Source organism: Brassica rapa, chromosome A09 (genome assembly GCF_000309985.2).
Source record: "Brassica rapa cultivar Chiifu-401-42 chromosome A09, CAAS_Brap_v3.01, whole genome shotgun sequence".
In the NCBI taxonomy this organism is placed as follows: Eukaryota; Viridiplantae; Streptophyta; class Magnoliopsida; order Brassicales; family Brassicaceae; genus Brassica; species Brassica rapa.
In genome coordinates, this window is record NC_024803.2 from 31,817,198 (window position 1) to 31,842,580 (window position 25,383).

At 31.7% G+C, this 25,383-nt stretch overlaps 4 protein-coding genes across 5 annotated transcripts; 2 read left to right on the plus strand and 2 right to left on the minus strand.

The window, feature by feature from the left end:
- The first annotated feature begins 5,944 nt into the window (after positions 1–5,944).
- LOC103869072 (phosphatidylinositol transfer protein 3) lies at positions 5,945–12,148 on the plus strand. Of its 2 annotated transcripts, none has more exons than XM_009147120.3 (7): positions 5,945–9,538; positions 9,618–9,741; positions 10,077–10,157; positions 10,298–10,474; positions 10,558–10,656; positions 11,271–11,513; positions 11,605–12,148. In XM_009147120.3, the coding sequence occupies exons 3-7, from the start codon at positions 10,083–10,085 to the stop codon at positions 11,896–11,898; spliced, it is 888 nt and encodes a 295-aa protein (XP_009145368.1). In that variant the 5' UTR covers positions 5,945–9,538; positions 9,618–9,741; positions 10,077–10,082; the 3' UTR covers positions 11,899–12,148. The 2 variants fall into 2 exon arrangements, with proteins under 2 accessions (XP_009145368.1, XP_009145370.1); XM_009147122.3 differs by having other exon boundaries at positions 9,529–9,547.
- A 1,235-nt stretch (positions 12,149–13,383) lies between these two features.
- LOC103869073 (FCS-Like Zinc finger 5) lies at positions 13,384–14,268 on the minus strand. The gene is made up of 2 exons (XM_009147123.3): positions 13,800–14,268; positions 13,384–13,675 (listed from the first exon to the last, which is right to left on the minus strand). The coding sequence occupies exons 1-2, from the start codon at positions 14,135–14,137 to the stop codon at positions 13,540–13,542; spliced, it is 474 nt and encodes a 157-aa protein (XP_009145371.1). The 5' UTR covers positions 14,138–14,268; the 3' UTR covers positions 13,384–13,539.
- A 1,177-nt stretch (positions 14,269–15,445) lies between these two features.
- LOC103869074 (sulfate transporter 1.3) lies at positions 15,446–22,324 on the minus strand. Its single transcript, XM_009147124.3, has 13 exons — positions 20,904–22,324; positions 20,011–20,373; positions 19,873–19,921; positions 19,215–19,422; positions 18,831–19,005; positions 18,691–18,756; positions 18,498–18,611; positions 18,276–18,392; positions 16,999–17,412; positions 16,713–16,903; positions 16,556–16,641; positions 16,342–16,418; positions 15,446–16,216 (listed from the first exon to the last, which is right to left on the minus strand). Exons 2-13 carry the CDS (start codon positions 20,338–20,340, stop codon positions 16,073–16,075), a joined length of 1,971 nt encoding a protein of 656 aa, XP_009145372.1. The 5' UTR covers positions 20,341–20,373; positions 20,904–22,324; the 3' UTR covers positions 15,446–16,072.
- A 1,203-nt stretch (positions 22,325–23,527) lies between these two features.
- LOC103869075 (zinc finger CCCH domain-containing protein 15 homolog) lies at positions 23,528–24,431 on the plus strand. The gene is made up of 3 exons (XM_009147125.3): positions 23,528–23,734; positions 23,976–24,127; positions 24,254–24,431. Exons 1-2 carry the CDS (start codon positions 23,636–23,638, stop codon positions 24,111–24,113), a joined length of 237 nt encoding a protein of 78 aa, XP_009145373.1. The 5' UTR covers positions 23,528–23,635; the 3' UTR covers positions 24,114–24,127; positions 24,254–24,431.
- The last annotated feature ends 952 nt before the right edge of the window (positions 24,432–25,383 follow it).

Here is a 25,383-nt window from a genome sequence, read left to right on the forward strand (position 1 = left end):
ACAAAACCAATTGCCTCTTGTTGAGCCACCTCTCGAGATTTGGCTGTATTCAATCTTGCCTCCTCTCTGATTACTTTAGAATATGCTTTGCCTAAATCTGGCAACTCGTCTGCCTCGATAATAACAATAACTACATTACTGAACCGTGAATCATCCAGTCCCATGATGAACTGGTGCACACGTTCATCCTCTCTCTCCTTATCATATGTTGCAGCCGCTGAACAACTGCACGCCGGAGGTGGTTTGTATGTTTGCAACTCCTCCTACATCATGGCAAGACGCCCATAGTAATCTATCACAGGCTGACCATTCTGTCTACACGACGCTACCTGCTCCATCAACTGATGAACATGAACCTTGTTTCCTACTTCAAATCTCTTCTTCAGATTTTCCCATAGTTTACGTGCTTCAGTAATGAACGTTACAGTAGATCTCACCCTTGGCTCGATAGATGATCTGATCCACCCCACTATCATGGAATTAACACTCAGCCACGCTTCTAACTCTGTACTATCCTCACTTGGTTTAGGCAAAGTTCCATCGATGAAACCCATCTTCTTCTTTGCTCTAAGTGCATTCCCCATCTCCATTGCCCACTCGTTGTAATTATCTCCCTTCAGTTGAACGGAAGTGATCAAGGCACCTGGATTATCAGATGAAAACAGAGCGTATGGTGACGTAACCAAAGTACCACCCTGTTTTACCATAACTTGCTTATCCTCATCTCCACTCAGCATGTAACTTGAATATCAAATCGGCAATTCTGAGCAAAATTTTGATCAATGCTCTGATATCATATAAGTTTATAGAACTGCTTGTCTTTCATTAATCACAATACGTAAGTATTTATACAAAGTCCTAAACCGACTTGGTTTGGATAACTACTCCAACTAATACATCATTATCTCATAAACCTTATGTATATCTCTAAACTTCATCCTTATCTCCAATATCAGCTATCATTTTTTTGTAACTGAGGCTTCATTTCAACTATCATCATCTCTTTTAATTCCATGCATCAGGGTATATACATATTATTTGCTTGTTCAGTTTTTATTTGTTTTAGGTTTCAAATGGTAACAAAACGCACTGTACTACAGTTAATATTAACAATTTTTTTTGTCATATATTTATGTTTTATTACTATAAAGAATATATCTCAATCGTATTCTAGTTGTTACACATGTTACCATTTAGATCCTTATTGTCTTTTGACACTGAAAAACCTGAATTCAAGACACATCTCTAGTTAGTTCACGAATGATCACTATATAGAATATCATTTTAGTTTTATTTTTTTTACCCTAAGTTGCATGAATATATGATGTCCTGAGAGGTGATTATAATTTCGTGATCAGTTAGTTATTCCTGACGTTCACAAGGATATTGAAACTCAAGTGGAGATACTCAGCCACACCTGAGTATATATAATATTGCATGCGGGTTTAGGAAAATGATGATAACCTATAAAATGATCTATATATTTTAACAGTTCTTGATGTCCCTTGTAAACAGATTGCGATGGGAATGAAGTTTCTTTCGTGATGCCCCTTGTTGTAAAAACTGTACCTGAGTAGAACCGTCAAGTAACTCATTTTCTAGTTATATACATTTATACGCATGAACAAGAAAGAGGAAAAACAACAATATCTATATCTCATACGTACAGTAGTAAAGCTAATTGCCAAAAAAAAAAAATAGTAGTAAAGGTAAGCGTGTTCACAAGTAATATCAAATAGTCAACTACAAAAACCATTACTCAAGTTTTAGCTGTCTTAATACTTGACAGCCTTTTGCCAACTTTTTTTTCCGTCTTCCTTTCTTTCTTTTTTTGGTCAAAATGTCTTCCTTTCTTTTTATTTTCTTTAATCTTCAGATATTTAATAAGATAATTATGAATCTCAAGATCTCTGACATTTTGAAACACTTTTTGGAGTTGAATGACTGACATTTTGAAACACTTTTTGGAGTTAAATGACTGACATTTTAAAATTATTCCTAAACTTGTCTATAAGTACTACTACTAGGTAGTCGTTTGAACTGAAACCTTAGATACAGTGAATCTAAATCAAGTAATACTATAATACTAATACATGTCACCTCTCAACTGATTTTTTTGCAGGAATATTTTTAATCAAGTAAAAAAAAACGTAGATTCGGATGGTGACTAGTGGATCCGATTGCTTTCTGGCATGAACTGCGCGTGTGTCCTCTTCTTTACACTTTTCCATTTTACGCGGTTTGAGTCAAAAGCGTCCGTTTCATTTGTTGAAGTCCAACGACCGTTAATAATCTGCCACCGGTTCATGATCTAAGGTCCTTTACTCCTTTTTATACTGTCGTCTATCTATCTGACCGTGGACTCCACTCATGTGTTGTGGCCACTTCAGTTTTGAAGAGCTTTTCTTTTATTAATGTGGAATTGGTATTTCTTTCTTTTTTGAGAAAAATGAATTGGTATTTCTTACCTAATTCAACTTATAATAAAACAGAAAATAAGAATTATATAAGTAGACAAGTTGATAAAATACAAATGCATGTGAAAATGTGAATTTGGGGTAACGTGAAATGACAAAATAATTTAACCCTTTTAATTTTGTAATATCGAAAAGAAGGTGTCGTCATTTTGAGAGCAGATGCACGTTGCTTTGCGAGGAAAAGAGGAATCGCATGTGAATTTTAGGTAAACTGTCTCCGTTTTTTCTTCTAAATAAATTGTTTCCGTTTATTTTATTCGCATGATATATTAAAGGGGATACACTTTTAAAATTTACCTTAAAAATTTATTGGCAAAGAATGTGATGTAGTTTCACGAGAAGCTTTTATTTAGTAAAACGCTTAGGTGTCACGCAGAGAACATTTCTCACCAAAACTGTGAATTTAATTCTTTCACACTAACATTCTTTTAAAAGAATTTTATACCATCTATACTTTTCTCGACGAACACTTTTACGTGATAAACCTTCAGCTTCAAGTTCGATTAGTTGATTTATCAATATAATCGTAGCATCAATAAAGATTTCTTATACCCAGGGCCGGGCCTGGATACAAGCCCATCAAGCATTTGCTTAAGGGCCAATTTTTCAAAATGTTTTGATAGCAGAGATGGTGAAAGCAGTTGTTACATGAGTTGGACTTTTAGCAGCCCGGGTTCGACTTCAGACTAATGCGTTTTTTTATTACCATATTATTAAACGAAAATAAAGTTAACTTTACTTAAAGAAAAAGGAAATATAGTAACAGCAAAATAAAAAGGAAATAGGATAATGATCAGCATATTCATGAGGAAAAAAAAACTAATCGATTGTTTTCTAGTTATTCTCGCAATTCTCAGTTATTGTTTTGTTTCTCCTACAGGTTATATCATCTACGAACCATTATCCATTGGTAAAGTTTTGTTTAATTATTAGACTTTTAAAAGTCCACTATGGAGTCATCTCTTTTAAGCATCTCCAACCCCACTCTATTTTTCACTCTAAAATAGAGTTTAGAGTAAAAAATGTTCATTGGTACTCTATTTTTCACTCTATAATAGAGTAAAAAATAGGTTTACTCCAAATATAGAGTATTTTTTTTTTGTTCATCACTCTATTTTCTACTCTAAAATAGAGTACCATTGGAGCAAACTCAAACTCTATTATAGAGTTACTCTATTTTAGGGTAAAAAATAGAGTAAGCCATTGGAGATGGTCTAACTAGTCTTCCAATCATCAATTTTTTTTTATGTTAATGATATATTAACTTTACATTAAATTATAGGGGCCAATTTTTTTTCCTCGCTTCTAGTCTTGCAAATGTCAGGCACGGCCCTGCTTATACATCTATACGTTTCTGTTAAAAACGGTAACCCATCTGATCTATCGCCATTAAGTCGACAGATCCGTAAAGACGACAAAGTGACGAAACTTTAGTATGATGCCAAGTGTTAATAAAAGAACCCTTTTCTCCACACATGACTTTAGCAGATCACTCACGTTCTTGAGAACCGTCTCTCATTGCTGAAAAAGGACGTTTAAAATCTATTTCTAGATAATGTGTCGTACTCGATTTTGTTACTGCTCAATGAGGTGATCTCAATTTCGAAGAGATTGAATCACTGTAAATCGTCTCGGCTTAGTGTATTTAGTCTTCTCGGGCAAGCAATATAAGCATGCGAGTGTCACCACCTTAGCCGCTATGAGAGCTCTGCATTAGACGACCTTGAAGATGAGAAGAAACTTCCAGGAACGAACCACCAGCAAATCTCACGTGCTGGTCGCATCTGGAACAACCCTTATAATTTAAAAGGTCAAATAACCTTCAATTTATTTTATTATGCAACTATGTTTTCTGAATTTAAAAGAGCTATATTTTTTTTTCACATAGTTTTTGTTTTGCTTATAACATACTATTGATCCACCTTTTTTGTATGTGTTAATCCTTTAAGTCCATAACTACTACAACTACAACGTGATAGGGAAAATATAAAAAAATATTTTTCAAAGTTTCTTCTCAAACTTGCAAACACCATATATTAAATTTTAATATTAGTGAACCCATTATAAAAAAGTTTATGGCTTCGCCCCTCATAAAAATCATACATTTAGTTCTATCTGACTATCGCTTAAAGTATACCTTATGTTATACATAATCATAATATATAATTTCAACATTAATATAGACATCTTATCCCGCACACGCGTAAAGTATACCTTATGTTATACATAATCATAATATATAATTTCAACATTAATATAAACTTCTTATCCCGCACAAAAGCGTGGGTTACTATCTAGTTATATAACTATTTGGTAAACAAAAGGAGTTTGGTGCGGATGATACTGAGGTTGAGGTCGTATCTCGTTCTCGCCTGTTTCCGCCTAGACCGCCTAAGTTCTTTTTTTTTCGTCCATGTAAAGTTGAAACATGGTTGATTATTTTTTACTCATTATCCACAGAGTTTGTGTAATTATTTAGTAAAAATAATTACAATTAGCTAATCAAACCCAAAAATAAACACATAATTACTTCATTTAGGAATTTTTTCGTACCAAACATATGTTTGACAAATCAAAAAGAGACTGTTTAAAATTATATAAAAAAGTTATATAATTACGTTTAAAAAACATGTGTCATCATGTTTAAAATTAGCTAAATATATTGTATTTAAAACTAGACTCCGCGTAATCTCCGGGTACTCCCTAATTTTTTAGTAACTCGTTTGGTCCGGAATTGTCGCTCGACTAGCGCTTAGCATAGTTCCGAACAGGGGCTTAAACCAATGTAAGGTAGAAGTTGAATTAAAAAAATCATATGTGGATTTAAGTATTGAATATTTCAACTAGTTGAAAATAAATAAATTGTATCCTACCACACATCTTCTATTATTATTGGTATCTAGGTTTTGTTCTTTTTTATTTTTACCCAATAATTTGAATTTAATTAATTTATAGTAAAACACTTAAAAAAATAAAAAAAATTATACCAAGATTTAACATTTTCTATGATGTAAATAGAGACTAGTGTTATTTCATTTGTAAATAGAAAAAAAATGTCAACTTTTCTTATATTTTTATTTTTATCAATATTAATTTTATGAACTCAATTATGTCATTGTATATTTGTTTTAAAAATATTATTTAAGATTATTTTCTGAAAAAGGCAATTCTCATAAATAGACCATTTCATTTAATAGGTAAAAGGACACTAATACCCTAGATATATAAAAAAATATTTTTTGTTTTATAGTTTTAGATTATATGTTTTCAAATTCGAACTTTTTTATAATTTTTTCTTTTTTGAATTTTTTTTTGAATTTGTTTTTATTTTTTAAAAATTTTTTTAATTCAAAAATTCTTTTTGAAACTATTTTTAAAATTATATCTTCAAAATTTTAATATTTATTTTCTATTTTATACAATTTTAAACCTCAAACCCAAATCCCACTCCTTAACTCTAAATCCTAAGGTTTGGATTAGTTAACCCTTGGATTATATGTGTATATTTACCTCTTTAATGAAACATTTTGGTCATTTTGATTCTTATAGTCTATATTTGTGATAGAAACTTTTTTTGTGCTATCCTAGGGTATTTCCCTTCTGAAAATAGTAAATAATATAAATAAAATAAAATTATTAAAACTATGTCATTCTTAATTATTTACTTTAATTACAATCAATTTTTTGAATTACTATATGACTATTAAGTTATATAAATAAGAATAAAAACTAGGGTGTTGAATTTTTTTACACAAAACCATTGTAGATATAAAATTTGTATATGTGTTGAATTAATATGTGGAATAAGAGAAGATGATGTTGATTGTGAAAAAATGTAAGCTAGGGTGTTGAATTCATATAACCATTGTACATCAAGTGATTAAAAATAAAATACCTCCAATTTTAATATTAACATTCAAGCTTATGATTCTCTTGGTCTAGTTCATAGTCAGCTTATCCAAATTACCATAAAAGCTTTAAGATAACCTATATATATGAATTTATCTTATACTATTTAGGATTAGAATAATATAATTCAGAAAATGTCTTATTTAAAAAAATGACATAGTAAAGATGCCCTATTAACTCTATTTTTTTTTTCTTTTTCCAGTTGCCGTAAGCTTTATATTCTACAACGGAGGCACGACTCTGTATTCACCTAACCATCTTCTTATTATAAAATACGAAAGATCTAGTATGTAATATCAGAGCTCGCATGGACCATGATAAATGAAACATTTGCCATATGCCTCCAAATTTTTTGAAAAAATTACATACAAATAAATTCCATACAAAAATTTAAAGCTCCCAAATATGTAAGAAAAAAATTTTACATAGACAATGTCACATGTCCCCAAAATCTCAAGGCCGGCCCTGTGTAACATTATAATCTAAAATCGAAAATTTATTGCCAAAATAAAAACTAGAAATGGCTAAAAACAAATACCTAAAATGAAAGAAACCGAAATAATCAAGAAAGAAAGAGAATAGGATTACACCAAATCATATTAGTGGGCTGCTAAACTAGGCCCATTAGTCATGTAACAAAAGCTAGTTGATGAAAGCTCAAGTTTGGTATTTGGTAAGATGATTGCAACTATTATCAAGAAATTATATTTTTCTTCTTTGGTGTACGTTTCAGGATTTGCTAACAATTGTGTAGCCAAACAAACCGTTGGTCTGTCGTTTTAAGAGTTGAATGTACTAGGGTATGATTTACCATCAATGAATTTTTTTTTATGGCTTTGTCTATTAGCTAATGAATCATATAGGATATAGCAAGGTGTACAAATAAGTGGACATATATTTTGAGCTTTAGCACTAAAGGAAGATAAGACACTTTTACTGCTAACGGTTGTTTCATTTTCAATATCGTCTGCGGTTCTGCCATTCACCTAATCATCTTCGTACAATAGAATATGAAATTTATATCGAGCTAGTATTGTACTCTTAAATCTATAACCCACATATTCGTTGCCTAAGCTAAACAATAAACGACGAAAAACAACAACCTATAAACAAGAAAATAAACCAGTCTAATCGGAAAAGGAGTAAGGAATTACATTACACTAAATAATTTAGTGGACTGCAAACTAAACTAGCCCCATTAATCATGCAACAAAAGCTAGTTAGTGAACTTTACCTTATTAAGTTTTATAATTACATACAATATTTTTAAAACATTTTGGAAGTTCAATTGGCCAATTGATAGATATTAATATTATGTATGATGTTAGAATTTCCAAGAATGTGAACTAATGCAAATATTGATGTTAAGTGCTAACAGATATGAATTTACAAAAGTTGAAGTATGATGTATGTAGTATGTTTCATGTGGTCTACATGTTAACAATAAAATTGTTATCATGAATATGGTGCAAAAACATTCTTTTGCATATAGTTATCCGTAAAACCATCTGCCATGTTTTCATGTGTTGTACATAATTAATTTTGTTTATGATTCATGAATGATAAGATTATATCATTCTTGGATAAAAAATTAAAATACTAATAAATGGAAAATAAAAAAAACATAAAAAAACATAAAAAAAAAACAATTCATTTATAAATAAAAAAACGTTAAAATATCTACGCATTGATTGGTAAAAAGCATTAGCATAACCAATATGCTCTTTGTTATCCAATCAACAATTTAAAAAAAAACATTTAGAAAAATATTTAGAAGATGTTAATGTTCTACAAATGTTCGTTGCTCAATGCTCTCAAATAATATTTTTGGTAGAGCATTTACATATAAATATATATATATAAATTTAAAAATAATTAGATATAATTAAATTATTTATTTAATAATATAAAAAATTATGTTTATATCCAAAAACAAATTTTGCAATGAACATATATTTAAAAAAATTAAAATAATATTATTTCATATTTATAAGATAATTTAATTTATATAATCATGTATAAAAACATTGAATTATATATATATTCTAAATATAAATATATTTTTATTATTTAGAAATAAATAAATTATATACTTTATATTAATTTTATGATAATTTTGTATATGAATCATTTAGTGCTCTGACAATCACTTTATTACATCTATATTATTAAAACAGAATTACATATATAAATTTACCCTAAAACTTATAAATTATTTACATATCAATGTCACTGTAGTAATAACTACTCTAATTTAATGATTTTCCATGTCTTTTTCTTCTATTATATCATTTCCTAAATTAGTTATAAGAATAAAGAATTTGGCAACAATAATTTCCTGTAATATAGGAAACAAACATTATCATAAGCATGTGGAAAACACCGATTAATAAATCCAATCCATACCAGACTATACTAAACCAAGATGCATCTTCTGTGAAATTAATATTTGGTTCTATGTATATAATTATAATATGTACGTCCAACACAGTCCAAATTTTAAGTTTCTGTTTGGTTTTTGAGTTCGATTTTTTGGTTCAGTCCTAGTTCGATTTTTGGTTCTTGATTTTTATGCCCATGCCTACAAGTTAAAATATCAAGTTATACATAATTTTTAAAATTAGTTTGTTATATAAACAAAATGAAAATTATATAAACAGAAAAATATATCTGCACAGGTCAAGTTCTAGTAGTATATAAAATCAGAGCATATTGCTACTGCTTTATCATCAGTTCTAGCAATTAAGGTTTTGATACATTCAAAGTTTATATTATTGGAAAAAATAATAAATGTTTAAATAATCCAGTAAATGTTTCCTTTTGGGCTTAGTGGAGTTGGTGGTATGACTTATGACATGGGAAAATGTGGTCGGTATTTTGTAATGTCTGAGCGGCTGAAAAAAACGACCGAGAAGGTTGGTTAGAACGTCACATTCACGGTTGTTCAAAAAAAAGAAAAGGACGTCACATTCACAATTTACACAGCCAAAGTTCAAATCAAGAGGTCAAACCGGGTTTAATTCCCGGTTTAATTCACTAAGTCCACGTTGAATAAAGTAAACAGAATCTGCTTTGAACCAAAACGAAAACGAAAAAGGTGTTTGTGTCTTCCCTCAATTGCGCATCACGTGTCTTTGAGCTCTCATCACATTGTCCGTAACGTAGCCGCCTGACGAAACTCATGTTCTTCTTCTACTACTTCTCTTACAATTAAGTCTTTAATTTTTTCAGACGGGAGCTTTTAAGACTTATTGGTCTCAATTTAAACGCTCATCCATTTCTATGTTTTGAGTTATATTTATTATCAACCGGATCTCTTCGCTGATCGCTCCAATACAATTTTTTTATTTCGAAGGTGATTTCATGTTCTTTAACTTTTTAATTTCTGAGTTTATGTTGATTGTAGTTATCTAGGAGTAAGATCATAGGTCAGAATGTTAATTAGTTATCTTAAATCTTTTTATTTTATTTTTTAAAGAACTGTAATTTAGGATGTTTCTGTGATCTAATTCGATAGGTAACTTGATCAGAACCTGTTCTTGTGTTTCTTGATTCGTATTAATTAGCATCGTATTAGCTTAATAGCTTCTTAAGTTTGGCTAAAATCAAGCTCTATTATATGCCTTGGTTCTTGATCCCTGTTTGGGGCCAATGAGGCAATGAATAATAAATTGCAGTATGAATTTCCAGGAAGATATGAGTTCTGATACCAAAAGTTCACCTCCAAGTGAATCTGAGAAAACTTTGCCACCAGAGGAGTATCTAAACAAGGTATGATGATGATAAGAGGAATCACTAGCTGTGTTTGCGATGATGATAATTTGATGTGTGTATCAATGATTCGATATTATATATATCGCATGTTGATATAAATCTTGTGTCGTTGTAACACTTTATTGTCACAATTATAGATAAATGAAGTGAGGGGATTACTAGGGCCATTGACTAAAAAGTCATCTGAGTATTGTTCAGATGCTGCCATTGCCCGGTACTTAGCTGCACGTAACGGCCATGTCAAGAAAGCAACTAAAATGCTCAAAGAAACCTTGAAATGGAGGACTCAATACAAACCCGAGGAGATTCGATGGGTATGTATTCTTGAATTTGTAACCATCATTTTATGAACCATGAAACTTTTTCTAAAATGTTTCTTAAATATGTGAAATTACAGGAAGAGATTTCACGAGAAGCCGAGACCGGGAAGATATACCGAGCAAACTGTACCGACAAGTATGGAAGACCGGTTTTGGTTATGAGACCAAGTTGTCAGGTTTGGTGTCTTAAATTCTTGATCCCAATCTCTTGATTCTCTATGCCTGCAACCGGATTGTACATTTGTGGAATAATATGACCTGGAATGCTTTAAGCAATAACTGGTAGTCAAGTTTAGGAGTAGTAGGATGAATGAAAGGAAACTGAAAAAATGGAATGCAAAAGGCTGCCGTAGTGAAAATGATTTCATTCAATCTCATTCAGGAGACTTTTTATTCCTGAATATTTGATAATACATTCCATTTTTTTCCACATATTTCAATGGGATTTGTTTTGTATTTCATTTAAATAGTAGTTTTTTGGAATCGACATGAATAAACCTTTCCTACAATTTAATTCCACAAATTACTAAGCACTCTTATTCGATAAATTCCACAATTTTTTTTTATCATTTACCCTGAACGAAATAGAATAGTCATTGAATAAAATCCACAAAAATACAAATAAAAACATATATATACATTCATCTATAATTTGATAAGAAACAATTGGAATGAGTATCCAGTTTTTGTTCCATCCACGTTTATTCCACTAATTTCATTTTATGCCTTACCATGTACAGCCTATGTAAATTGTATTTTTTACTTATACCCATTTTTCGTTTTATTACAGAATACAAAATCTCCCAAAGGGCAGATTAGATTCTTGGTATACTGCATGGAAAACGCAATCTTGAATCTACCGGATCACCAAGACCAAATGGTTTGGCTTATCGATTTTCACGGTTTCAACATGTCGCATATATCAGTCAAAGTATCTCGCGAAACCGCTCATGTGTTACAAGAACATTACCCTGAACGCTTAGGCTTGGCCGTCCTATACAATCCGCCTAAGATTTTCGAACCGTTTTGGAAGGTAAAGTTTCAAAAAATCTCTCATGCAAGTCTCTTATGTACCATGGCACTTTTTATTACTGATAAAGATGAAATTTGTATAAATCTGCAAGATGGTGAAACCGTTTCTAGACCCAAAGACACGCAACAAGGTGGAATTCGTGTACTCAGATGATAACGTAAGCAAGAAGATTCTGGAGGATATCTTCGATATGGAGCAACTCGAGGTTGCGTTTGGTGGGGAAAACAGTGACTCGAGTTTCAACTTTGAGAAATATGCGGAGAGAATGAGAGAGGATGATTTGAAGTTCTTTGGAAACACCACAGTGTCGTCAACCTCAGCTCTTTTGACCAACTCGGATTCTGAAGTTTTGGACTCTGAAAAGAAGCACTTGGAGGACAAATAAGATGTGAAAATCAAGAACGGGGCCTCTTTAGATACAACAAGAACCTACTCTTGAAGCCAAGAATAGAAGAAACTTCTGGTTACTAAATTCAAACTGTAGATTCTAATATGTTTCACACAGTATAATGCTTATTTTTACTCTATTAAAATAGTCATTCTAAAAAATAAAAATCTACTATACAAAAGTCTGTTGTTGGACCATTTCACTACTAACTTAACAAATTCAATATATATAGACTATTAATATGTCCTACTTTTGTGGACACTTAACAATTATACTTTAATAAAATTGGTTTTGATACTAACTGAAACGTTATTTGCCGGTTTTACACAAACTTCAAGTCATCTATATCACAGTTTGTAAAATATTTTGTCAAACATTTTTCTTAACAGGCATAGCCTTCACTAACATCTAAGAATTTACGAAAAACATTATTTAGTATGTCATTCCATAATTTATCATTATTTCTTTATGATGAAGTTTATACAATAAATTATCCAGTATTTTACAAGAATAGATGAGGTATGTTTGACTATATCATGTATGAATTCTTAAAATAAAATATTAACTATAAACAATAAGTTTAACTTTGCAACACAAAGTTAAATAACCAAACATTTTTTTAATGGAACAAAAACACAATTATTTTATTTGATCAATTTTATAAATGAAAAGAATTATAACCAGCATTCTAACACGAGTAGTAGTATCCTAATGTTCTTTAAGATATTGGCTACGATTATTTCTTATCCAAGTTGGCGTTTACATAAAATTCAGAATTATATCACAACCATCATCTACTTCTACTACATGTAATCAATTTTTTTTTCTTATACAAGAGAGAAGATTCTTCTTATTTTTACACAAAACCAATTAGAAGAAATGTAAGAACGCATTGATTGGATTATCCAAATAATATTATGCTGAAACAAGAATTCAAGAAATTTATATTTTTTTCACAAGCAAAGAGGATCAAGAGAATCTCGGCCTTAAAAAGGAAGAATCTGCTAAAATGTTACCAGGGACCTAGTCAATGAGATTTCTTACTTGACTGACATCAAATCTATGTAAATTGTTTTTTTCAGATGAAAGGTCTCGAAGACCCGAATGCCCATTGACCCAGTTATATGCGGTGCAGTGCGGCTGCGGTCCGTGACCTTTGACATTCGGACCCGAAAAATAAAAAAAGGCTTTTGTTGAATCAAATATCGAAGCATGAAGTAAAAAACAGTTCGATTAGTATTTTTGGCGGTATATTGTACATGATGTCCACATATACATAAGGCAGATCATTGTCATCTGTATATTGTAACTTAACCTAAATTGATATACAATTATTTTTCCAAATTGACGCAAATACGGTTTTCGTACTCTCTGTATAGTATTTTACATTTGACATGCTTGTTAACTATTGGTGTTTTAAGTTTTAAATGTAAAAGTAAGTAGTTAGATAGTTAGAAATTAATCGGCATAAGTATAACACAATTATGCAAAGCACCATAGTTTTAACTCTTAAATTAAGTTTAAAAGCAAAGCTTAAGATGATTAACAAAGGTTAATCACGGTCAATGTGCGTTTAGACATAATAATAATAACCATATACAACATACGGATATAAATATATATAGTTGTAAAGGTGATCTACACGGCGGCGGAAACTCTCTCTCCTTTGCCGGATCCGGCGGCGACGGTGGACCTAACCAAGCCCTTCTCTTTCCTCTCGTCCACCGTAATCTGCTGTTGCCTGCACTCTAAGCTACAAAACGCCCTATCTCCTCTGCTTAAATTAACAAACCAAATTTAAATCATCAAAACCCCAAACAAAACCATGAAACTATAAGCTTACTTCATGTTTACTTCGAAAGGTAAACTCACGTAAATATGTAAGAAGAAACGTATACCTATACATATAGATGTCTCGGCCGGGAACAAGATTACGTTTACAGAGAGAGCAACACCTCAGAAAATCCCCGGCGTGAGTGGAGTAATCTTCTGAGTGTCTCCTTTGTGTACCTCTCGGCGAGACCATCGCTAAGAGCCGTTGATCTAACAGTCCATGATGAACCTGGCGATGTTCATCAACGGTCACGAGCTTACTTTTCCTTGGACTCAACGTCTGAACATGTTGATGATCGGACGGCTCCTCTGGTTCGCAAGGTAGGTTCAAATCGAATTTTATCTCCGACAGGCTCGTGGTTCTCTTTATCTCTGGTCTCTGTCTCTTCCCCAACAACATCATGTTCGTGTTTTTTTAGTTTCTTGCTCCTCTCTTTTTAGGGTTTATGCTCTGAGTGAACAGAGCAAAAGCGAAAGAGAAGAAAGTGGAAGTGAGAAAAAGAGAGGAGAGACAAAGAAGATAAAAGAAGAGCCATAAACTGAGGAGTAAATATTAACCGTTGATTATTTTGATCTGATTCTATTTTCACATCATGTTAACGACACGTCATGATTCGGATTCTCGATGTTTTATTCGTTAATTTAATTGCTTTTTGTCGTGTTTCGCGAATTATTTTGTCTTTCTTTCTTTTTCTCAATTATTTTGTCGAATTTCTATTATAATTTCGGAAAAAAGAGTGTAGAAAATATTGTTTTCTAGCTCCTAATGTCTGGGCTAAATGGGTCCACTTCTCGTGACCGATATCTCTTTGCAATAGTGAACAGACCTCCAACGTTTCACCACTTCCCAAATCAATTCACCTGTTTATATTTCAATTTTCAAAAAAAAAAAAATTCTTTTGATACCCATCGGAGATCTGGTCAGCTCCGGGAACACAATTAGTGATTCTAGACTGGAATAACCTAAAAACACATTGTCTGACCCAAATTTGAATATTTTTCGACTATTGCCAGAATATAAAACCGATTGTTTATTACGATTCACCATATAAACTATTTGGGTCGAAATGCAAACTTAAACTAGTCAACTGGTGATTAGCTACCAATGAGAATCAAACTCATGATCAACATGGGCACATTCTAAACCCTAAATAATTACCACTAAGCTACCAACCACTTGGTTTCAAAAATTATTATGATCAAAGAAAGTTTATATTTGAATTGGATGCGAAGATCAATTTATAGCCTCTTGTTTTCGTTTTATTATAAAAGAGTACGCACAAAAACCGAGAACTAATAAGCTTCATGTTAATTGGTGCATTAGGGGGGACCTCTTTAAAGTACAAACAGAGTGGCACATTGTACAAAAATGGTCGGTCTGAACATCCTACGTTTCGTACCAGTTTACTATTTTAATATGTTCGAGAAGAGATTTGAGCATCTTTCTACAGACGGTTCTATATTGTTATTGCACGGTGGTGATGTATTTTTGTTTTAAATCTGGAGTGGCAAAACATAGCATGTGTTCATCGGGTCGTCTAACTAACGCCTAGATGCCCCTAAACCATTATTAAAAAAAATACATGTCCTAATACCGTATACCAAATCCAAATGAGGAGTTTGGTTTGTGGACCATCGTTCATCCACAAGTGGGATTCAACTTCTGGCTCACTCATAATTTTGTAGGGACGAGTTTAAAATATATATATCATTATTGTTTTGTCAATGTTCGAATCTTTTAATACAAAATGTTTTGTCAAAGCTTTTCCACCAATAATCCGGTGTTAATGTTTGGGTACCGATTTTACTAGACTAGATCAACAGTTTTTAATAAATTTGTGTGCTAGTTAATGTTTGAAAAGAAAAACAAACATTAGCAAGTTAATCAAATAACGATTTAACGATATAGAAGTTACAAAAAAATGTACAAAAATGATCTGTGATCTGAGCAACCATCAACGCAAACCTCTCTCACCAACTCAACCATGTGAAAGATATTATAAATTCATTTAGTACTCACGGGTGATATAGGAATTGCAGAGTATTTTTCCACCGACACCATTGAATATTTGATTCCAGTACGTTAAAAGTAACACAAAGTGATAGTAGAATATGACTATATTTTGCAAATTCTTTAAGCAAAACAAATGAAAGCTCTAAATATAAAGGCCACATAGGTAGCCTACACGCTTGACATCTATGTCACACATAGCCATAAGGGGATAACAGCTAACAGATAATATCGAAGGCAAAGTCACTGACTAGTGACTACTCAACTCAGTCTATAAAACATACAACACTTAAACTTTTTGCTTCATCATCAAGATTCTTCACCGTTTCAGACCTCGTCAGAATGTTTGGGACAGCAAGAATTAACGGCTTCAGCCACCGTCAGAAATATTTTGTCGTATCCCAACATGTCTGCGAAGTTAGAGACGTGTAGCTTATCTATTACCACAGGTCCTGGATTCGCAAGAACCAACTGTATTTCCACACGAAAAAACCAAAAAAGGTCAATTATAAAACTTCTTTGTAATCTTTGCGGTTTATCTATATGGTTTTATGTTGTTTAAAAAAAAAGAAGCTATATGGTTTTATGGTGTGTACCTGAATGTCTCTCTTCTGGAGAGATTTGTATAAGTCTTCTAAGGCGTGAATACCACTAGTATCGATGTCTGTGACAGCTGAAGAACGTAAAATAGAACATCATTAATTGGCTGTAAATCATGTGCTCACCACGCTCTTAGTTAGTGATCTATAATGTATGTAAAGAAATATACATTCTATAGAAGATAAAAAATATATAGAGTTGGTTTAGTACGTGACATTTCGATGATCAGAAACTGGATATTTGGTAAGCTAACAGCTTTCACTTTCTCTTCTTCATCTATCAACCACCTTTGAATCCTATATATTTCAAAAAACAAAAAATAAGGTTGTTGAAAATGATTCTTGCGAACCAAGTAACCGTCTCTTACCTTTCTCTAACGTAATTAGAATTAGAGAAGTAAATAGCCGAGTCAACACGAATTATCATCACTCCGGGAACCATAGTCGCTTCAGGATACTGATGGATATTCCGGTAAACCGAAGTCCTCGGAATCTTTCCTAGAATCGCTGTCCTAGGTCTTGTAACTTGCAAGAGTATCTTAGCAAAAGATATGCCCACCTAAGACGCACACACACATACACATGATCAGCCAAGAAAACTACAAATTAAGCCGTTATATTAATTCACATATATGGTGTTTCCTTGAAACGTACGGAAATGAGAAGACCAATCTCAACAGATGCAAAGATGACACCAAAGAAAGCTCCCATGCAAGCAACGAAATCTAGCTTGTCAATCTTGAAAATCAAAACGGCGGCGTTTACGTCTATCAAAGGAATCACGGCGTTAATGATGATCGCAGCAAGAATCGCGTTGGGTGTGTATTTGAAAAGAGGAGTGAGGAAGAGAAGCGTTAAGAGGACGACCATTGACATTATGATGTTGGAAACTGCTGTTTGACATCCGGCCACGAAGTTCACAGCTGATCTTGAGAACGAACCGGTGGCTACGTAGCAAGAAGTCATCGAACCGATCACGTTCATGGCTCCTAATGCTACCATCTCTTTATTTCCGTCGATTTGGTAGTCTTTCTTTGCTGCAAATGATCTTCCGATCGCTACAGCTTCCTGTTTTTCTTAAATAAGTTTCTGTGTTCGGACCAAACATAATGAAGATTTTGTCTTTGTAACCAGATGACTTCCCATGACATCGCGGAATGATATTATTTAAATAGTAAATTTAGTATATATTTAAAATTGATAATAATTTTGACAAATTAAATTTGTTGATAAAAAAAATCGATAGAGAGCTTTTAGTAGTTTATATTAATCATCTTTTAACACATGCATCTCATGATTATGATAAAGTAAAAATTAAAAGGAAAAACTACCATAAATGAGTTGTATCTATTATTTATGTCAAATTAAAAATAATAAGTTCGAAAAGATTCTATTATATTACTTGGATGTATAATATAAATTTTGGAAATTTAACAATGTTAATTATTACGTTAGGGTTTTAATCAAAATTTACCTATAAACTTAGATAATTTGAAAAAAACTTCGAGATATAGATAACTTCGTTTGTTTTATAGCTACATTTTTTTTTTGATCAAATTTTTTTTTTTGATCAAACTATAGCTACATATTTATATTTTGGTAAAGATGAAAATTATGTAAACTGCAATCAAATATGTAAACTGCAATCACAAAGTGCTGGTGATTCATTACAAAAAAATATAAGACCATGACAAATAAAAAAACTTATTTAAATTTATGGAGAATATGACAAGTAAGCAAAATCACTTTTCATTTTCAAATAATAGTATAAATATATTATTTAAAATTTTTGTAACTAATAATATTTTTAATTAGTTGAATAATTTTAATTTATATATTAATAATATTTTTGGATAAAAATAACTTTAATATTTTAATAGTTGTATATTAATTTATTTACATTATGTATTTTGGAAAGAGGAAATACATACTGTTAAGGCGACCATGCCTGAGACAACGCCAATGCGGATGCCTTTAGCTAGGTAATCGCCGGAGAAATATATTAGACGCAACGAAGAAGGGTTTATGCCTTTATCGAGATGGTTCACCTATATAAGGAAAATCAAATACAAAAACATAATGTAAAAAAACTTGCCAAACAAGTAAACTTGGGGTTTATTGAAAAGTCAAGATACATACGGTTATGTGCTTACTATTTTAACACCTTTCCTGTCGGCTCGGGTTATGTAAACAAAGAATGTGGAAATAATAACTGATAGCAACGGCGCGACGGCCGGAATCCAAAACAGTTTCTTGTTCTTCTTGCCCTGTTTGTATCAAGAGATCAGATCAGAACAAAAAAACATAAATCGAAGAGAGACAACAATGGATGGTTTGAAGACTTACAATGAACTTACAGACGAGGAGGAAGATCAAGAACGATATACTAATGAGTATTGTCTGCCAATTCCACTGCAAGCAATGACAAACGTGTGAGGATATAGAGAAAGTGAAAGAAACTGAGCTGAAAACAGAAGTATAATTACTCCGTGATGGGCTGAGCTGAAGACGGATTGAAGAACCGCGACGATACTTGTTTTCTTGGTGAACTTCTTGATTCCAAGGAACCCTTTGAGTTGTTGAAGAGCTATGGTTATGGCTGCTCCGCCCATGAACCCAACCACCGCGGCATGGGATAAGAAATCAATCAAGAAACCTAATCTGAAAAAATTGTAAAATTATACTCACTCACGGCCGATGATCCTGAGATTCAAAAGGTTATAAACATTTCAAAGTAAAATCTGATAAAAATTATTTTAAAGACAAATATTTCAATTACATGTGTGACCGGGACCTAGATCAAGAAAAATCTATCTACGCTAAGAATACAAAAACTTCGATGTGAATGTGATGTGAGGTTAGTAAGTTACCTAAAGAATCCGAGTGTAACTTGAGTGACACCTGCGAAGAACGTGGCAGTGAAGGCTAGCCGGAGATATTCGTTAGGACTTGTGGTCGGGTCGATCTCAGCACGAAGCAGAGTGCCTAAAAGGAGTGAGACCACTGCGACGGGTCCGATCGCTATATCTCTTGAGCTTCCCATAAACGCGTACACTAACGGAGGAACAAAGCTTGAATCTAGTACATAGTTTAAAAAACAAAAAAAGTTATCAACCAGTATGTCAAATTATACTTCCATTTTCAGGGCTACGATTGTTTCAAATACCAAACTATGCGTATAAGTTCATCAACTTTTCATGTTTTCACGTTTCTGATAAGTGGTTTAAATACAAAACGTTACTAATATACTACAAATAGTGTTTTATGTTTTATGTTTTATGATTTTTTTTCCTACAAAAACTCTGTTCAGTGTTCTCGTTATTGGGTTATTTGATTATTCTAGTACTCATCTAACAAGCCAACCACATCTTATTTTTCTTTATGATCTTGTTTTAGGTTTACAGCTTATATGAAAATTTCAGTAAAAAGCAGTAAAACTGTAGTTCCATTTAAGGAAAACATACTAACCCAACGTACAATAATCTAGGCTTAATATATGAGTATCAAAAAAGATAGATACTGACTTACATAAACCATACTTAGGGTCGAGACCTGCGAGCTTTGCATATCCAATATCCTGAAACAATAATTCAGATGCATATTTACACATATGTGATTCTTGTGGAAGTATATTAATTGTGAGACAATCAATCAATGCGTATTTACCTGAGGAATGCACAGACTGGCTATGGTTAAACCGGCAATAAGATCTCCACGAAACATCTTGAGATTGTAGTTTCGTCCCCATCCGAAAACCGGGAATACGGACTGGAGCCCGAGCATTAGCTTCTTGGACAGTGACTGGTCCTTGAAATGCCTAAGAGGATCATCGTGGAAGAAAGTTTCTTTGAAAGTGTACATGAACTCATTGAACAGGTTTTGCTTCGGAGGAACTTCGACTTTATGGACAAACGGTGTGTTTCTCTGCCGGGGGGAAGACATATCAGCCGCCGAAAGCTCTCCTTCGCCGTCCATAGGGTGAGCACTACCGGACATTAATGCTATGTGTTTTGTAGCACCGCTGAAGACCTATTTATAGAAATGTTAAGATTTTTTTCCAAAAATAAAGTAATATTAAACCGTCTAGTTTTTCAACGTAAATAGAGTTAATTAAGAAAAAAAAATGAAGAATTCAAAAATGACTAAGTACTGTAGTTCTAGTTACCGAAAAGCCGTTCGTGTCTCTAACAATAAGATTATAAATAGTTTCCACAAATATGTTCGTCTACTAATAACAAGCGCATTGCCATTGTAAATTTTGCTACACTTCGTAGGCAAGGCACTTATAAAATTTGGAATAATGATTCTTATGCTGTATACGTCTTCATAGAATCACTTTAGAGAGACTATCAATTATTGGCTGATTATATCAACACGAACGTACGGTGATTAGAATTTTAGTTTTTAGGCCGTATAATGCCGAATATCCATGTATATATTTAAACTATAAAGACCTGCTACTTCAGAAAGGAGATCGAGGGGAAACACACATCCCCTGACAGATTAAAAAGAGAAGAGCAAAACCATTGATAGTGGAAGGTTAAAAGCATTGCATATACCTGGAAAAATGAATACCCCTTTCCTCCAAATTTCTTCAGTGAAGAAAATATATACTAAATTGTAATTTTGAAAAATGAAAAGAAAAAGATGTGGAAACGCCAGATTATTGTACAAAACGTATGTTAGCTATAATTTTTACCAAACTAAGAAAATAAATGCAAAGAAACCTAGAGTATATCCCAGGTTCACAGTACAAGCTGATGATGACCTCTCTAATTAGTATCAATGAGAAACCCTAATTTTAAGAAAAGAGGAAAATTACGATACACGTTACGTACATTATACAGAACCCAAAAAAAACAGCTTCTAATGCTGTTATAGATCCGAAATTTACGAATAGGACACTAGACACTAGTCATTTCGTTGTTGGTGATGCAACTGAAATAAATAAAAAGTCAAAAATCTAAGCGAGAAGGTTGGAGATTAAAACTTTCAGTTTATGTGTTCATCTAATGGCTCACGTTGGTTAACGGGCAGCCCCATAGATTAGCATTTCATATATTATATCATTGTTTCATAGTGCCTAAACATGATTGTGTTGTTGACGACGTACCTCGCTAATTAGCGACATATTCAAATTCTTAAAACGACATTAATCCCCAGTCCTATCTTTTAAGGACCGAACCAATCCTTCAAAATAATTCTGCCTACGTAAAAAAAAAAAGAAGCAATGTGGAAAAAAAACTACTAATTGGCAAAATACTCCAACATAGTGCATCAATAACGCACGAAGAACAAACCTCCTCCATTGAATTTCATATTCGTCCAAAACAAATGAAATAAAGAAAAGAAAAACAAGCATATAGAATCTTGTTACGTCAAAATTGTCCATTTGATAAAGTTGAGCAATATTTTATTTGTAAAAAAAAGGTATTTAACAAAAGGAGACCTAAAGGAAAATGCAGGGAGTTGCTAAAAACTGCCAAGGCACGGTGTTGGTCGGAGTCGAACAAAGTTTTTTTCTCACCAAACTATTAAATTTGGGTCTCTCAGTAAACGAATTATTCTCCTTGTCCAGTTTCAAAAGGAAACAAGATATGGGTTGGGCCTTAAGATTTATTCAATTGTTTTAACAAATATGTTTTCTAGGCCTAGTTTGGCTAGTTATATGAAAACTATCATGGGAAATTGCACCCCATTCACTAGACTTTTACCCTAATTAACCAAATACCTTAAATCCCACAATGTTATACTTTTTTCCATAGACACAAACTAGTCACATCATAGGTATTTTCATTTTTTTAGGGTTTTAAACCAATTCACCCAACTATCAAACCAAATTGATTTATACCAATTTACTAGGCGTTTTGACCGCAATAACATTTTCATAATTTTTGAAAGGTTCTTTATACTATATTCATTATACTAAAATAAATTTTAAAATAATTTAATATTATATTTTAATTATATAATTAAAAAATTATTTGATTAATATTTAATTATATAATTTATGTTTTAACTTTTTATTAAAATACTTTTTCAGATAACAATACAATATATATATATAAATTATCTTTTTTTTAATTATATTTTTAGATTTTGGATAATTCAATATTCTATTTTAATTATATAATTAAAAATTTTATTTGATTATTATTTAGTTATATAATTCATGTTTTTAACTTTTTATATATAATTCATGTTTTTAACTTTTACTAAAAGACTTTTTCTGATAACAATACAATATATACATAAATGATCTCTTTTTAAAATTATATTTTCAGATTTTGGATAATTCTTACTATTATTAATTTTAATCAATTATCTAATCAAATAAATTAAAATTTCGTTTTTGTTTTTTTAATTTAGTTATACATTTTATTCATTAAGGGTATAAACGATATTAACCACTCTAACTTTTAACGTGAGAAATTAAAAAAAATATTTGATTATATTTAATTATATAATTTATGTTTTAACTTTTTATTAAAATACTTTTTCAGATAACAATACAATATATATATATATATATATTATCTTTTTAATTATCTTTTTAATTTTTGGATAATTCAATATTCTATTTTAATTATATAATTAAGAATTTTATTTGATTAATATTTAGTTATATAATTCTTGTTTTTAACTTATTATACATAATTCATGTTTTAAACTTTTTACTAAAAGAATTTTTCAGATAACAATACAATATATACATAAATTATCTCTTTTTAAAATTATATTTTCTTGTTTTTAACTTTTTATATATAATTCATGTTTTAAACTTTTTATTAAAAGACTTTTTCAAATAACAATACAATATATACATAAATTATCTCTTTTTAAAATTATATTTTCAGATTTTAGATAATTATTACTATTATTAATTTTAATCAATTATCTAACCAAATAAATTAAAATTTCGTTTTTTTTTTAATTTAGTTATACATTTTATTCATTAAAGGTATAAACGATATTAACCACTCTAACTTTTAATGTGAGATCTCGATTCTAAACATTTATTTTGCAAATAATAGTATAGATAGATTAAGTGAACAAAATTTCAATAGAAAAATCGAAAACTTTCATTAACTAACCGAGATAACCTAACTAAATCGAAGAATATTTTTCTGGTTAATTTCGATAGAAATTTTAAGAAGTCAACTAATCAAAAACCGATCGGTTCCGTTTGTTAAACCGGAAATCCCAGCGTCGCAGGACAATACGCTGTCGTTTGAAAAACAATATTTTCGCGGAGTCTACGAAAGTAAAAGAGATCAAAAGATAAGAAAGAATGGGAGCAGAAGAAGATGGAGAGATTCGTCAAGGCAGCAATCAAACTACGCAAATCGCGATTTCGAGAGATCAGTTTCTCGCGTGGAAGCGCCAAAAGGTATCATCTATCATCTCTCCCTCCACTGACCAGGAGGTTATAGGAACGAAGAACCCTAGTTTTGAATTTTCAGCAGCTTTTTCTATGTAATTGTAGAATTGATTTTGAATCAGAAGAAAAGAAAAAAAAAAGTATTCAGATTTCGAAAATTTGAATCATAGTTGATAGCCAGCCCCATGATATATGTTTATTTTTTTTATTTGTTACAAAACATCTCTGAGTTTGCTGCGGTTCTTGTAAGGACGCTGAATCATCAGCTAAACAAGCTGAAGCAGCTAGGAAACGTGAACAAGACATAGCAGCAGGCCGTGTCGAGATGAATGGCCGAGAGCTTTTCTTGCACCAGCCTTGGGTTTTTGACGACACTCCTCACCTTTAGATTCTTCTACTCAGGTAATTGATTCGATCTTAAAGATACCATTAGAGATCCTCATTGGTACTAACTACTTTTGGTTCTGATTCTTTGTTTCACTAATCTTTCTAAACTAAATTTATATGTTGTCTATTTTTGTGTTGCAGGTGATTCAGACAAGATCAATGGGAGATCGATCGGTGACCCAACTCTGTTTTTTTTTCTTATGTTCCATTGTCATAGTGTTTTAATCATAAAATTTGTTGGATATTGCGACTGTTTATTATGGGAGATTTTGATCATATTTGCATTTATGGTTGCTATCAAAGTCCTAACTATTCTTGACGAGGTTAGATGTATCTTGTATACTGAACTAAACCTGAATTACATTGTGATAAGATACCTCAAGAATATATACTTCAGCGTTTAAGAAAGCATGATTATCACTAACCTAAGCCCTGTCTTCATCAAAACATTGATAAAGAAAGAAGGAGAAATCTTCAGAAACCTCCAAACGATAAAGTGAGGGCTGAAGAAAGATTTACATGCAATAGCCTTATTATACCTATCTTCTTCCACCTTCCGTATATTAACAATATACTCTTTCAGGACGTTTCTTTTTGAAAGTTTTGAAGATTATTGATCAGACAACAACTATTTGGATGAAGCGAAACGCAACGAGACAAAGTTTCTCAAGCAGTACTCTACTTGTTTCTTCAATATGGGTCGTGTGAAACTGGAGATCAAGAGAATCGAGAACACAACGAACCGACAAGTTACCTTCTCAAAACGTAGAAATCGTTTGATCAAGAAAGCTTATGAACTGTCGATTCTCTGTGACATCGACATTGCTCTTATCATGTTTCTCTCCTTCTGATCGTCTTAGCCTCTTTTCTGGCAAAACTCGGTATATATTGTCATTTACGCCTTTTGGTCCATGAACATTATCATATTGCTGTATTGCTTTCTTGGGTCTGGATACATACATTTTCATTCTATCATCAATCTAACAATATGGTCCATATGATTATAGGTTCTTAAATTAATCTTCAGGATCGAAGATGTTTTCACAAGGTTTATTAATCTTCCAAACCAAGAACAAGATAAGTAAAGCTAACCACTAGTTGCCTTCTTTTTTTAAATTTTGTTAAATTTTGACTTATGTTAATTATTTGTTTTTTGATTATTTTCAGTGTTGTTCTTGAGGTAGACGCCCGTATGTATTATATTCAACTAGATATGAACTCGTGCGTTGCAACAATTTTTGTTTGATGTTTTAATTTAATAAAGAAAATAA

Excerpts from the sequence above, each read along its gene's own strand:
- LOC103869073 (XM_009147123.3), bottom strand. The coding sequence starts at position 14,137 with ATGATGTTGTTGGGGAAGAGACAGAGACCAGAGATAAAGAGAACCACG. Across the intron at positions 13,676-13,799 it reads CGAGACATCTATATGTATAG|AGGAGATAGGGCGTTTTGTA; the intron begins GTATACGTTTCT and ends TAATTTAAGCAG.
- LOC103869074 (XM_009147124.3), bottom strand. The coding sequence starts at position 20,340 with ATGTCCGGTAGTGCTCACCCTATGGACGGCGAAGGAGAGCTTTCGGCG. Across the intron at positions 19,006-19,214 it reads GTTACACTCGGATTCTTTAG|ATTAGGTTTCTTGATTGATT; the intron begins GTAACTTACTAA and ends CAATTTTTTCAG. Across the intron at positions 16,642-16,712 it reads TCTAATTACGTTAGAGAAAG|GATTCAAAGGTGGTTGATAG; the intron begins GTAAGAGACGGT and ends TGAAATATATAG.
- LOC103869075 (XM_009147125.3), top strand. The coding sequence starts at position 23,636 with ATGGGAGCAGAAGAAGATGGAGAGATTCGTCAAGGCAGCAATCAAACT. Across the intron at positions 23,735-23,975 it reads TCGCGTGGAAGCGCCAAAAG|GACGCTGAATCATCAGCTAA; the intron begins GTATCATCTATC and ends GGTTCTTGTAAG.
- LOC103869072 (XM_009147120.3), top strand. The coding sequence starts at position 10,083 with ATGAGTTCTGATACCAAAAGTTCACCTCCAAGTGAATCTGAGAAAACT. Across the intron at positions 10,158-10,297 it reads CAGAGGAGTATCTAAACAAG|ATAAATGAAGTGAGGGGATT; the intron begins GTATGATGATGA and ends TCACAATTATAG. Across the intron at positions 11,514-11,604 it reads TTTTCGAACCGTTTTGGAAG|ATGGTGAAACCGTTTCTAGA; the intron begins GTAAAGTTTCAA and ends TAAATCTGCAAG.